The sequence below is a fragment of the Bubalus kerabau genome, chromosome 23 (assembly GCF_029407905.1).
Source record: "Bubalus kerabau isolate K-KA32 ecotype Philippines breed swamp buffalo chromosome 23, PCC_UOA_SB_1v2, whole genome shotgun sequence".
Lineage (NCBI taxonomy): Eukaryota > Metazoa > Chordata > Mammalia > Artiodactyla > Bovidae > Bubalus > Bubalus kerabau.
Genome location: NC_073646.1, coordinates 25976810 through 25990465, shown reverse-complemented (window position 1 = coordinate 25990465; position 13656 = coordinate 25976810). Strand labels below are relative to the sequence as shown.

Below are 13656 nucleotides of genomic sequence, written 5' to 3'. Positions count from 1 at the left end.
CGGGAAGATCCCCTGGAGAAGGGAATGACAGCCCACTCCAGTACTCTTGCCTGGAGAATCCCCTGGACAGAGGAGCCTGGCGGGCTACAGTCCATGGGGTCTCAGAGTCGAGATGACTAAGTGACTAAAGAGCGACAGCAGCTGGAGGCCCTGCACCTTTTCCTCGGCCGCCTCACTGGGTTGCCTGCAGCCTGGCTCAGGGCTCGGCGAGGGCCGAGTCTAGCCTGGTGCCCGTTTCTGGAAATACAGTGTTACTGGAACACGGCCTCGTCCGTTCCGTGTGTGGTCGGTGCTGCTTTCAGGGTGGAACATCAGAGCTGAGGGGCTGCAACAGAAACCATGGGGCCCATGGAGACTAAATTATGTGGCCCTTCATGGGAAAAGCAGGCCAACCCATCACCTCTCCTGTCACCAGCCCAGCCTGAGGAGGGTTGGAGAAGGGGTATGAACTCGTAGCCCATGAACTTCCCAAGGAAAATTCAGGTTAAAAAACTCAGCCCTTTCTTTCCATCTTGGATAATCAATATTTGATTTTTAGCTCTGTATTCAGTGAAAAGCCTATTCTCATTGGAGAAACAGTTGTTTAAAATTGGATGAAAAATATACATGGCTGAATCCCTTCGCTGTTCACCTATCACAACATTGCTAATCGACTGTGTTGTTCTTGTTCAGTCACTAAATTGTGTCCAACTCTTACCAGCCCCACGGACTGCAGCACGCCAGGCTTCTCTGTCTCACCATCTACTCGAGTTTGCTCAAACTCATGTCCATTGAGTTGATGATGCTATCCAACCATCTCAGCCTATACTCCAAAAGTTTAAAAAATAATATAAAATAACCTGGATTTTAAAAAAATGGAAGCACTAACCACACATGTTCGTTGTCATGAAAACTTATTCCTAGGTTATGTCACCCCTTATCCATTAGAATAAAACTTTTTCCCTTCGAAAATGGACCAGTCAGTAAGGGGTAAAAACCACCATTCATTCCTTTTGTTTGGGTTTATGACTAGTTGAAACATTTGTATCATTGTCAGGAGATTGGAAAGATTTTTTGAGGTAGAATCCACCAGCAGGATGAGTGGTGGCCTGTGGCCCATGGATTCACATGGCCCTGTCCGCTCCCCCTCGTCTCTCGTGGTCTGTGGACTCACGTGGCCCTGTCCGCTCCCCCTCGTCTCTCGTGGTCTGTGGGCTCACGTGGCCCTGTCCACTCCCCCTCGTCTCTCGTGGTCTGTGGGCTCGCGTGGCCCTGTTGCACCCGTTCCCCCATCTCACGTGGCCATCTTGCCCCCCCATCTCTCGCAGCGTGGATGACATCCACTTCCTGGTGCTCCAGAACCTGATCCAGAGCACGCTGGCCCTCTCGGACAGACAGATGGAGATCTGCCAGTCGTTCCAGGTGGGCGTTGGGGACACAGCATTAGCTTTGCAGCAGCATTCCAGGACTTGTGACCCTTCCCAGCCTGGGGGCCCATGAGGTTTCTCCTCCTTCTCTTCTTACCTATGAGGTCTCAGGGGGCCTGATTGCCCCCCGAGGCTCCAGCCAAATCTTCATTCATCTTTTTTCGTTTGTTTGGTGTTGTGACATGGCTGGCAGGATTTAGTAGTTCCCTGACCAAGGATTGAACCTGGGCCACCGCAGTGAAAGGCCTGAGTTCTCATCACTGGACTGCCAGGGAAGACCCCCCCATTCACTGAAGTATGGGCACAGGATCTGGTGACCTCCAAAATCCCTCCCAGGGCTGAGGTTTTGAATCTAACGTTGAAGGCAGACAATTAGGCAGAAGAAATGAGCCATGACAAAAGAGCTGAGAAACTAATTGGGCTACGTAGCATATCTTTTCCAATTATAGTGGACAAGTGTCAACAGTTTGATTGTTAGAAATATCACCCGGTGGGAAAGCTGCCTTTCTGCGGGCATTGAGTCTTACACATCTCCTGAGAACATACTAGAACTGTGATGCTGCTTGGATCGTAGCTGAATGCGGATGAAGGAGAAGGCAGATCTCCTTAACCCTGCGCCGAGCCTGGGAAAGTGGTGGGATTAGTACTTTATAGGTGTGAAAACTTGGCTCAGAGAAGTTAAAAAGCCCATGACCAAGATCCCAGAGCCCATTCATCAAACCTGAGTCTGTGTGGCTCCAAGGCCCCAGCGGAGAGGAGTCTGCTCCGCGAACCCATGCTTCCTTTCCCTTTTTTTGGCTGTGCTGGGTCTTCATTGCTGCGTGGGTGCTTCTCTAGTTGCAGTGTGCGTGCTTCTCATTGCAGTGGCCTCTCGTTGCCGAGCACAGGCTCTAGCGTGCCTGGGCTTCAGCACTTGTGGCCCCCGGGCTCTGGAGCACAGGCTCTAGCGTGCCTGGGCTTCAGCAGTTGTGGCACATGGGCTCAGCACTTGTGGCCCCCGGGCTCTGGAGCACAGGTTCAACGGTGGGCTCACGGGCTTAGTTGCTCTGAAGCGTGTGGAATCTTCCCGGACCAGGGATCAAACCCGTGTCTCCTGCATTACCCCTGAGCTACCAGAGAAGCCCTTCTCTTGTTTTTAATGATCACAAAAGTGTGTTCCAAGTAGGGCTTATCTACGTTTGTATTTAATCTCGCAACCTAAAACTCAGCTCCTACAGCTTACATGACCAAGTCAAGCCAGTTTGGAACCTGAAGGAAGAAGTTAGAAAACAAAGGGCTGGTGGTGTTTCTTATCCTGCTGATGTGTTTAGATGGAAGCTGTCCCAAACTTTAGAGTGTCTCAGAGTCAACTGGACAGCTCTTATAGCACGTGGACCCCAGGTTCCACCCCTGGAGACTGGAGTGGAGGGGGCAGGACCCCGACAAGCTCTCCTGCCCAGTAGGAGTTAGAGCTGGCACAGCCTCAGGGGTGGGTCCAAGCACCTGTTACATAAGAAAGTCCAGCCCCCAGGGTACAGCAGGAGCCTGATCCCTGCGTCCCAGTGGGGCCTTGTCCCAGCCTCACCTTTCCTTCCTTCAACTCTGTTTCCAGGTGGGGCCTGGACTATAACAATGTGCCAAAGGGCTGTCACTCTCCCTGACTTCCCCAGGGCATGGAAAGATGCATGAGAGAGGGCGCCTGACCCCAAGCGGGACGCAGAACCTTTCTCCAGGGACCCCCACCCGTGGCAGCAAGGAGTGGGAGGTTACAGGGATGAGGTTAAGGAATTCTTCGAGGGTCCAGTGTTAGGACTGGGTGGTTCCCCTGCAGAGGGAAGCCATCAGGGCTTTAGAGGCAGGAAGGACATGTGGTCCGATGTAGGCATAAAAGGGCTACATTTCCTGCCGTGCAGAGCGGTCAGAGGTGGGGGCAGGGAGCCCCAGGTAGAAGCCGGAAGATCAGGCAGTCACAGGCAGAAGCGACGTGGCGTGACCCAGACAGACAGTGGCTGTAGGTGGCACACCCTGGACGTTTCTGGAACATACTCAGAGTAGATTGGCCCCAGCAGATCTGCCAGTGGCTCAGGTGGGAGCTGAAGGATACCCGGTATCATGATTCTGCGTCAGCGCCCAGCGTCCATACATCCAGAGAAGTAGGCGTGGGTGCAGCCTGCCTTTTCCACCTGCCTGTGCTCTGCACTCTCTAAGGGGATGTGCTGGTGGGTCAAGGCTGACCACGGGGCTGCGGGCTTCTTCCGGGCTCTCCCCCACCACACCCCAAGTGTCCATTCCGGCCTCCCAGCCCCACCTCCCCCTCGCCCCATCCCCCCCTCATCGGCAGCCTTCTTCCATGGATGATCAGCCATGGCGTCTGTGTATCCACTTCCCACCCCCACGCCCTGCTGGCTGGAGAGCCCCGCTCACGCCTGGCCTGCTGTGTTGCAGACCTTCCGCCTGTACCGAGACTACAAGGAACAGGTCCTGGTGAAGGCCTTCGTGGACTACCAGCGGAGGAGCCTAGTCAACCGGCGCCGGGTCAACCACACGCTGGGCCCCAAGAAAAACCGCGCTCTGCCCTTCGCGCCCATGTCCTACCAGTTGTCCCAGGCCTACCACAGGTGAGCAGGGAGGGCGGACCTGTCGGCAGAGGGAGCGGAAGTGACGGTGTCCCTCTTTGTCAGCGAGCAGGGCAGCCTGGGCCCTTTGGCCTCTTGTGCGAGACCAAGCCTCCGGGACCAGCCTCCCATCAGTGCACGTCCTTCCTTGTCCGGGAATAAGGTTCCTGCCGGCGGTCTCTCATAAGGGGGCATTTACCAGTTTTGCCGGTAGTTTGTTTCCTTTTTTTGCATCAAGTTGGGTGAAATGAGTGTCCAACAATTAGACTGGCTAAAAGTGCACCCTCCTGGTTGGGAGTGATCTCAGTCCCTAGTCCCATGGCTCAGAGCTGTACCAAGCCACCTTGGTACAGTGGGCTGTACCAGGGAAGTGTGGGCTGACACACTTCCTTTGGAAGCCATCGTGTTCAGACCGGGTTTGTGGCTCATCAGCAAGAGGGTGTTGTTACGAGGAATGAAAGTCCCCGCTCTGAACAGAGGCGAGTGCTTGGGTGCAGGCACCGAGTGGAGACAGACTGAACACACATGCCTGTCCCCTCCCCTCCAGAGGGGTCCAGGGCTCGCCTTGTGTAAAGCTACGACAGAACGCACATTCATCTTCCCCAGTTCAGCACCGAGGGGCCTAGAGTGTTGGCTCGGGTGAAGAGTCACAGCGCCGCCTTGAAGGCGCTCCGGGGAGCGGCCTCACAGAGCCCGCAGCACAGCGCCTTCGTCTGAGATGGAAAGAGGGCTTCCGGGGACAGGCCAGCGTGCGCGGTGTCGGCGGCCAGTTGGAAGCGCCTGCGGCCCATCCACCCCCAGGCCTGGGCACCCCAAGCTCAGAAAGGCCCTCCCCTTCTCGTCCTGTCTTAGGATTTTCACGTGGCGGTTTCCGAGCACCGTCTGCACAGAATCGTTCCGGTTCTTCAGCAGACTCCTGGCTGCGGGCAAGCGGGACCAGGATGATCACTTTTCCTTCAAAGACCAAAACTGTGGCGAGCCCGCGAGCGACCTGGTGGCGTTCTCTTTGGACGGCCCTGGAGGAAACTGCGTGACCGCCCTGATCCTTTTCTCCCTGGGCCTTGTTTCTGTGGACGTCAGGATCCCAGAACAGATCGTCGTGGTTGACAGCTCCATGGTGGAGAACGAGGTCATTAAGAGGTGAGGGCCACAGGCACCGTCACTTGCCCTCAGGCTGGGCGTCTGCCGTTTTATTTGCTCACTCATTCTCGTTTTTATTCACTAAACAAACACACTTCTCTGCCTTGTGCTTGGTATCATGTGGACCAAGACAGCAGAGTCTCGGCGGCGGTTCCCAGGAGCTTTGTGAACCAGGAATTCCCGTGCAGCACCTCCTGATGATGCCTCTAGGCGCCGGGGCAACCACAGGAGGGGATGGCTGGGCTGGGCCAAAGAGAAGGACCTAGAACAGTGTGGCCAGGAGGCATGGGGAGGAGGAGAAGGGGGACCATTCCTTGAGGGCTTGAGAGCTGAAATGGGGTTTACTGGACAAATGGGTGTCTTTTGGACAGAGACCAGGAAGGGTTTCCAGGCAGAAGGACCAGCCCTTACAAAGACGCAGGTGTAGGGAGTGGGGAGGGGAGTGTGAGAAGGTGGACGAGGCGGGTAATCTGGACACCAGTCCATGCTGACCTGACCTCAGCCAGATGCCAGGGGGCGTCCAGGGCCAGAGCACCACTCCCTGAGGGGGCAGCCGGACCAGCAGAGAAGGCTCCGCCAGGCTCCAGCACCCAGGTCCATTGTCTGCTCCCAGTCTAGGCAAGGACAGCACCTTGGAAGAGGACGAGGACGAAGAGGAAGACCTGGACGAAGGCTCGGGGGCCAAGCGCCGGAACATCGAGGTGAAAGCCCACCAGGCCTCTCACACCAACTACCTGCTGATGAAGGGCTACTGCGTCCCCGGCATCGTCAGCAACCGCAACCTCAACCCCAACGACAACGTCGTGGTGAACTCCTGCCTGGTCAAGTTCCGCCTGCGCTGCACCCCCAAGCCCACCAGGCTCGCGCTCACAGGTGAGCACCGCCCCTGCCCACCCCAAGGCCCAGACCCCCAGCTCATGGCCAGGCTCCCAGGGCTGCCTGGGGAAGCCACCGCCGACCAAACCAAAGGGAAAAGCAAAGGAAAACCCCTCCTGTCCTTAGCAGCTGACCCGGGGCAAGGCGGGCAGTGGAGGGTGGGCACGCGGCCCGAGTTGGCTGCTTGTTTGGGGAGCCCTGGGCTGTTCCTGCTGTGGTTAGCGCTCAGTGTGGTTTTTTTACTTAAGTCTTTTGACCCCTTGCTGTGAAAGCTGAGTATTCCACTTATATCCATCACCTCTTATCTCCTTTTTTTCCAATTTTTACATGTTTTTGAGTTCTTGTATTGATTGCCTCTGAAACGTTAATGACTTACTTTCACCTCCGTTTCCTGCACCCTCGATATCAGGCACTCTCCTCGCTGCACATATAATGAGAATGCTAGGGCCTCGTCCCTGTCCTTCTCACCCTTGCCTTTCCTGGCCCGTCTGACTCGCCTTCATTTTCACGTGTTGAGGAGTTTACTCTTTTGTAGCTAGTTTGTTTATTTTTGGCTGCACTGTGTTTGCATTGCTTTGTGCGGGCTTTCTCTGGTTGTGGTGCTGCGGCTCCTCACTGTGGTGGTGTCTCTTGTTGCAGAGCACAGGCTCCAGGGTACAGGCTCAGTAGTTGAGGTACACGGGCTTAGTTGCTCCATGGCATGTGGAATCTTCCCAGACCAGGAATTGAACCCGTGTCCCCTGCATTGGCAGGCAGATTCTTATCCACTGGACCACCAGGGAAGTCTGAGGTGTCTAGTTTCATAACCACGATCAGTATCCCATGCTGTGTCGGGAGCTTGGCCTGGGCAAAAATGTGGCGACCTGAGGCTTGTGGTCTTAGCAGAGATACCTTGTCCAGGAAGTACCAGAAACCAGCCCCAGCGGGTTTGAGCGTAAGTGGGGATTTATGGAGAAGTCCCAGGGTATCTCAGAGGGTCTCAGAAGCCGTGAACATGTGAGCATCAGGAAGGGTGGGCCCGAGGCAGCCAGAATGGAGGACCGCCGCCCCCCACTCTGTTCAGAGGCCCCAGCCCCCACCTTTTCCCCTTCACTGTGAGTTGTGAGCAGGAGAACCTTATGGCCCCGGGGATCCAGCTGGCTGCAGTCAAGGGCCCAGAGGCATATATCAGGAACCTGACTGCCAGGGGCCCAGCCGTGTCTACTCAGAAAGCGACCCCTTGACCAATTTTGGAAAGCAGCGAGTCCATGTTGGCGTGCACCTGCCTTGGCATCGCTTGTATACTGGTCTGGGGAGGGGAGGAGGCTTCTCAGGGCTGATGCTGGTCCTCCCCGTCTCCACAGACCCTTCTCTGGAGGAGCTGACGGTAGGGCCCTCCTGCCTCCCTGACACCTTCACGAGGCTGATAAACAGCCCAGAGGACACCTGCAGCTTAGAGGAGTTCGTCCACCAGGTGGCGCTGTCTGGGTACCAGCCCGGAGATGTGTTCGCCGCCCTGGAGATCCAGGAGGCCATTGCAGCAGCTGGTTGCTTTGGGGTGGACCGGCTGGAGCTGAGCAAACAGTTCTTCGCCTTGGCCAGGACAGACAGTGAGCGCACCAGGACCTTCACAGACTACGTCCAGGTGAGCTGTGCTCTCAGGTAGCTGCAGAAGCAAAAGCAGGAGTTGCAACTCCTGGGTCAGAGGCGTGCTATGAGTGGGCTTGGTTTGGGGCGTGTGGAATTTTTTTTTCAAAAGTTGAATTGGTTGTCAACATTGAAGATTGCCTAAAACCCTAGCTTCTCCTGAAAGTTGGAAGGTCCGTCTGTCCTCTCTGGGCCGTTTCTTCAGCAGAGCTGGGTGGAGCCTCCCCCACCCAAGCTTTGGGCCTCGTCCTCCCCCAGCTCTCTGCTGTCTCCAGACTCCCTGCCGCTGATCCACAGTCTCACTGCTTCGTTAGCATGAGTCCGTGTGCCCAATGCACAGTGACGCCAGACAGAATGAATCCACAGGGTTTGGAGCAGAGGAAAGTTAATTGTAGGGCCACGCCAGGAGACAACAGCTCATGCCTTAACAGCCCTGAGCTCTTTGAAGGGTTTCGGCAAAGCATTTTTAAAGGGCAGGTGAGGCAGGGGCAGCACGGGGTGTTGTTTTTGCAGAAACACTGGGCCCTCGGGGTGTGGAGTCTGGGAGGAGATGGCCAGGCAGGCGACTGGTGAGGTCGCAGCAGCTTTGAGGGTGCAATGTGGTTCCAAGAAGTCGAGGCAGAGGTCAGCTGCCCTGAGGAGCTGGACTAGCCACTGGCTCAGGACGCTTAAAGCACTCAGGCAGGGGAAGCGAGCCCTGATGACCCTGGGGTTCCCTGCAGACCCGTCTGTCTCCCCTTTTCCTAGGACCTCTTAGAGCACCAGCAGGTGCTGGAAGTCGGCGGGAACACCGCTCGCCTTGTGACCATGGCCAATGCACAGCCCTGGCTCCTGCACTCGGTGCGGCTGAAAGACAAAGAGGGGGGTGCTGACCTTCAAAGAGACGACCACCGGGCCAGACCGCCCGAGGGGCCTTCCAGCGAGGACAACCCCCCAGAGAGGCAGGCACCGCCCTCTCAGAGCCCCCAGAGCGCCAAGAGGCGTGGCAGCTGGGCCGGCGCTGACACAAACAGCCAGGGCGGGGATGCTGACCCCACGAGTGCCCTGGAGCCCCCCGCAAAGAGGCCTGCACTCCAGGACATACGCTTGGCCCCCAGCCCAGGGCCCAGAGCAGAAGAGGAGCTGGGGACTCTGGCGCCTGCCCTGCTCGCGGCTCCTGAGGATGGAGGTGCATCGGAAGCCGGGCCAGGGGACCAAGAGGGTGTTGGGGTTGCCAGCTTCCCAGGCCAGGAGCAGCTGAGCTGTCAGGCCCAGCTTCCAGAGGCCCCTGAAGACCCCAGAGGTACCAAAGCCTGTCCCCACCCCGCCTTCCCCCCCCCCCCCAGCCCCTTCTCTGTCGGGGCCTGAAGGGCCCACACCACCTCCTCAAGACCAGGAGTCTGCTGCTGCCACAAGGGGGCCTTTCCGTCAGCTTTCCTCAGCCCCGACTTAGCGGGAGTTTCTTGACACTCGTCTTCCCCCTAGAGGGCAGGGGCCTCATGCTCCTTAGCCGACTTGTGAATTAATTACAAGGACGAGGCTCTCTTCTGGTTCTGGAAAGAGGCGTTTCCTGAGGTGTCCTTACCAGGAAGCTGCAAGGGGAAGGGTCTCGCCTCCCAGGGGACTTGGCAGGTGCCCCCCACCCCTTTCCTCTCCTCTGCTGGAATTCTCCCAGGGATTTATACACCCAGCTATGTGGTCAGGGCTTCTAGAGAAGGATAGGCACTCGCTTGCTCCCCTGGGTTGGGGGCATCACCGAGCCCTGGGCACAGCCCCGACTGGCACCCCACCATCTGTCCATCTGATACTGTCCTGGGGGTGCAGCCCCCACACCCCGCCGCCCCGAGGAGGGAGGTGCTGTCTCTGTGCTCACGGCCTTACCGCCAGACCCAGAAGGACCTGTGGGATGAACGGTTGGGGGAGAGACGGGTGGGCCCCACCTCTGCAGTCTCCCACGCCTCTCCCCTCTTGTCAGGTCTGGCAGATGGTTCTGCAGCTGGCAACCTCTCCCAGGTGGCATGGGAAAGGTGAGTGTGGTTCAGGCTCCAGCGGCCTGGGCTGGGAGGGGGCGATGAGAGCCTCGGAGGGTGGCGCCCAAGGTCCGGGGTAGATTATTACCTGGAGGTCTTTCACAAAGGTTTGTCAAGCACAGCGCTTCTCGGCCAGGGGTCTCAGACACCTGAGGGACCGTGGGTCCCTCTCACCAGAGACCAGGCAGGCGCTCCTTGCCCAAGGTGGACGAGGCCACAGTGCTGACGGCTGTAGCGCCCCGTCCGCTGGGAACGGTGGGTGTCACGGAAGTCCGCGGGGCGCCTCCCACAGTGTATGCATCACCCTCGGCTTGAAGGGCCATGTTCTGCTGGCTCAGATTGGGCGGGCCCCGTCACATGGTCAGAGCCAGGTGTCCAGCTAGCCTGGGGTGTCCCACACTGGGACCCTGTGTGGCAGACCTGTCACTGCTTTAGTTTTTAGTAAAAAACCTAAGCCAGTCAGACCTCCCCGGTTGCTCAGACGGTAAAGAATCTGCCTGCAATGCAGGAGACATGGGTTCAGTCCCTGGGTCGGGAAGATCCCCTGGAGAAGGGCAACCCACCCCAGTATTCTTGCCTGGAGAATCCCATGGACAGAGGAGCCTGGCGGGCTACAGTCCATGAGGTCGCAAAGAGTTGGACATGACGGAGCAACTAACCCTTCTAAACCAGTCACTGCTTTGGTTGTTAGTAGAAACCTTCTGGAAGAGTGTGCCTGGAACCCCAAATACAACACAGAGGCAGAGCTGCTGCACATGGAGCTGTGAGCTTGGTCAGAAGGGGGTGCAGCCATTTGTTGTTGTTGTTGTTAATGAAAATAAGCTTTATGATACCAAGGAATAAATACAAAGATGCAGATAGTTCCATTTTCTTCTAGATGTTTAGGGTCAACTTATAACAAAGGCAGAACTGAAATCTACTTTCAGTCCTAGGAAAAAGTTCAGGGGTCCTTGTTAGGTTTGGTTTGGGAGGTTGACTCTTTTTCTTCTGCATTTATAACTTGCGCATTTTAGAATTGACTTCAGAGCACCAATAGTCATGCAAATGCTTAAGCAGAAAAGAAGTTACATTAAGCAGAATTTACACTGTATGGGAAACGAGGGGACCAGCTACTAGGTTAAGAGTCCTGTCAAGTCTTCCCTACAAAAGAAAAAAAACCCTGCAGGTTCTGTCAGGTCCCAGAGGGAGCTGGTAAATCTAGAAGTCCTGGCTCTTCCCCGCCCCACCAGTGTGGGGTGATGAGGGGGCTGGGGCCCGTCCCTTCAGGCGGCAGGAGAGCCAGAGGCAGAAGAACAGGAGGGAGGGGTCCTCAGCCCTGCCAGTGGGCTGGGCACCCGTCTGCCGAGGTGGGGGCCACGTGGAATCAGCTGTCTCCCCTCCCCCACTAAGCCTGATGCCCGTTTCCCCACCCCTACCCGCCACAGGGACTGTGAGAGCGTGCGCTTCATCGGGCGCCCGTGGCGCATCGTGGACGGCCGCCTGAACACGCCGGTGGTCAAGGGCATGATGGAGGCGGTGCTGCACCACATCATGACCAGGCCCGGCGTGCCCGAGAGCGCCCTGCTGCAGCACTACAAGGGCGTCCTGCAGCCGCTGGCCGTGCTCGAGCTGCTCCAGGTGAGCCTCAGCGGGGAGGCGCTTGCTGCGTCCCCGTGCCCCACTGCACCTTTCCTCCTCCGGGGTCTCAGGGGGCGGGGCGCAGTGGGCACGTTGGCTGAGCTCTGGGGTCGGCCACTGCTTACCAGCTCAGCCCACGAGGGTGCACTGGCCTCCTCGCAGACAGCCAGCTCCTCAGAAGTCTTGGGCCCCTGGTATCCTCCCCCCGCCACCCTCAAAGCTTACTCCCACCCCTGTGCCCAGAGAGGTCAGCCCATTGCCCTGTGAGGCCACTGCGCCGGCTGAGCCCCACGCCGATTTCCTTCCTCCTGCATCTGCTCTTTAGCGCTGCCAGCGCCCAGCCCCAGTTCTCAGCACTCAGCCTCCCACAGCCCCCACCCCTGCCCCGGGTCCCCGCCCCAGCTGTCCCTCCCAGGTCCTCCTTCAGCCCCGAGCTGCTGCCTAGGCTTACACAGAAGCATCCCTGGGGTCTTACTTCTGACCCTTACTCAAGACCAGGGCTCAAGGGCTTGCATGCCCACGGGGACCAGCAGGTACGTGAGTGACCAACCCTCATGGGTGGCAGGGAGAGTTGGTGAGGTGCCCACAGTCTCCTAAGGGCAGCTCGGCTTGATGGCCACCCTGGGCTCCGGCCGTGTGTGCACAGGAGTTCCAGCTCCTCTACAGAAGCAAGAGCGGGAAGTTCAGTGCGCAATTCCCTGCACTTCACAGCAGGTCTGGGCCAAATAACCCCGTCTGGAAGCCAGTCTGCAGCCCCTGCTCAACACGGGACCGCTGTATAAATGCTGGCCACGCCCTTTCTGTCTCGCCCTGGGCTCTTGCTTAAACCCGCCTGGTCAATCCCTGCTCGTCTCTCAAGGCCACCCTCCTGTGTCTGTTCTGGGAGGCTGCTCTGGGTACAGAGGACATGGTCCTTAAATGCCCCTGGAAACCCATCTGTCTGTGCCATTGCAGGGGCTGGAGACCCTGGGCTGCATTAAAAAGTGCGTGCTGAGAAAGCCCGTGGCCACTTCGCTCTTCTCGAAGCCGTCGGTGGGAGAGGCGCCGCTGAGCCTGGACGAGAGCCCCATGGTGTTCTATGAGCCCACGCTGGACTGCACCATCCGCCTCGGCCGCGTCTTCCCCAACGAGGTGAACTGGAACAAGTGGGTCCACCTCTGAGGCCCGTGTGGTCCTGGCAAGCCTCCAGGGAATTCTCTCCTGGGGGGCCTCTGCCCACGTGTGGGGGCGGCCTGGCAAGGTCGGGACCCAAGGATTCCTGCATCCCGCCCACGGGAACACTGTGTGCCCAGCCCAGCCCTGGCTGTGGTTTCTGGCCTGGAACTCTGGACGGAGGACCAGCTGGCCGCCTGCTCCCAGCCCATCCACGGCCAGCCTTCAGGACTGTGCTGCTCCCCACCTGCTCTCCTCCTGTTTCCAATCTCTCTGGATCCTGGGTTGTGGTGAGAGGCCCCGGTGGGCTGGTCCTCCAAGGCTTCCGAGACGATCCTGCCCTTCGGGAGCAGAGCCGCCTGCCCGGGCCCTGAACCTTCTCTGGATATCCCCCCACTGGCCAGTGAGGGGTCAGAAGCTGTGGGCCTCAGGGGTCTGCCCCATCCACGCAGATTCATGTTCCAGCTTCCGGCCACCCCATCATGTAGGACTCTCCGTGCTCCCCAGAAAGCCCCCCTTGCTCTGAGGGACAGGGCCTCGTGGGGACATGTCATAGAGCGCGGGCTGGGTGACCCCCTGCCAAGGCCGCCATTGAGACTTGTTCCTCTGGAGGCAGGACCCCTGACCGCTGAGCCTGCAAGCCACCCACAGGCCTCCTGCCACCTGGAAATGGGGAGTCCTTACAGGTTTGGGGTTTGTCTTTTTTTTTTTTCTTTTCAACCTCTTTCCTTATTGATAAAAAAAACCCTGGCATGTATTTATATGTTTTTTTTTTAATTAAAGCAAAGTAAAACGCATTTCATTTTGTATTTCCTAAAGAATCTTTGATCCACCGGGGGCTTGTTGTTTTCCACCATGGAACAGCGGGAATAGACGTTGTCGGTAAAACCCAAGGAACAGGTGGGTGCTGGGGGTGAGCTTGGCTCGGCCCATCCTGGCACTGCCTCACTGCACGCCACTGCCTCAAAACCCTTCCTCCCACTCAGCCAGGCCCCGGCCTGTCCCTTAACAGGCATCTGGCCGCACTCAGGCCAGGCCTGTGGCCGAGGCGATGCCGGCAGGCTGCTGAGGTTGAAGCCTGGAGCGTGGATGCGGCCCACAGCTGGTCTATTTCGCTCACAGTGTTTCTGTTGTTTTTTAGTTAGTTACCAACATTTCTTTAAAATTGGAGGTTTAACATTTTAAAAAAAATCCAGAACTCTGTCTTCTCTGGAAAGATCTAGAAATAGATCTTTC

General features: G+C 57.5%; 1 protein-coding gene across 2 annotated transcripts in view; it reads left to right on the top strand.

Moving 5' to 3' along the window:
* Positions 1–13217, top strand: part of GTF3C1 (general transcription factor IIIC subunit 1) — a 78683-nt gene extending 65466 nt beyond the window's left edge. For both annotated transcript variants that reach the window (XM_055562307.1, XM_055562306.1), the window contains 9 exons: positions 1308–1401; positions 3831–4003; positions 4853–5140; positions 5754–6013; positions 7360–7640; positions 8390–8924; positions 9597–9648; positions 11076–11268; positions 12223–13217. In XM_055562307.1, coding sequence (XP_055418282.1) covers positions 1308–1401; positions 3831–4003; positions 4853–5140; positions 5754–6013; positions 7360–7640; positions 8390–8924; positions 9597–9648; positions 11076–11268; positions 12223–12429 — 2083 coding nt within the window. In that variant the 3' untranslated portion in view covers positions 12430–13217. The remainder of the gene's footprint in view (positions 1–1307; positions 1402–3830; positions 4004–4852; positions 5141–5753; positions 6014–7359; positions 7641–8389; positions 8925–9596; positions 9649–11075; positions 11269–12222) is intronic.
* Positions 13218–13656: the final 439 nt, after the last annotated feature.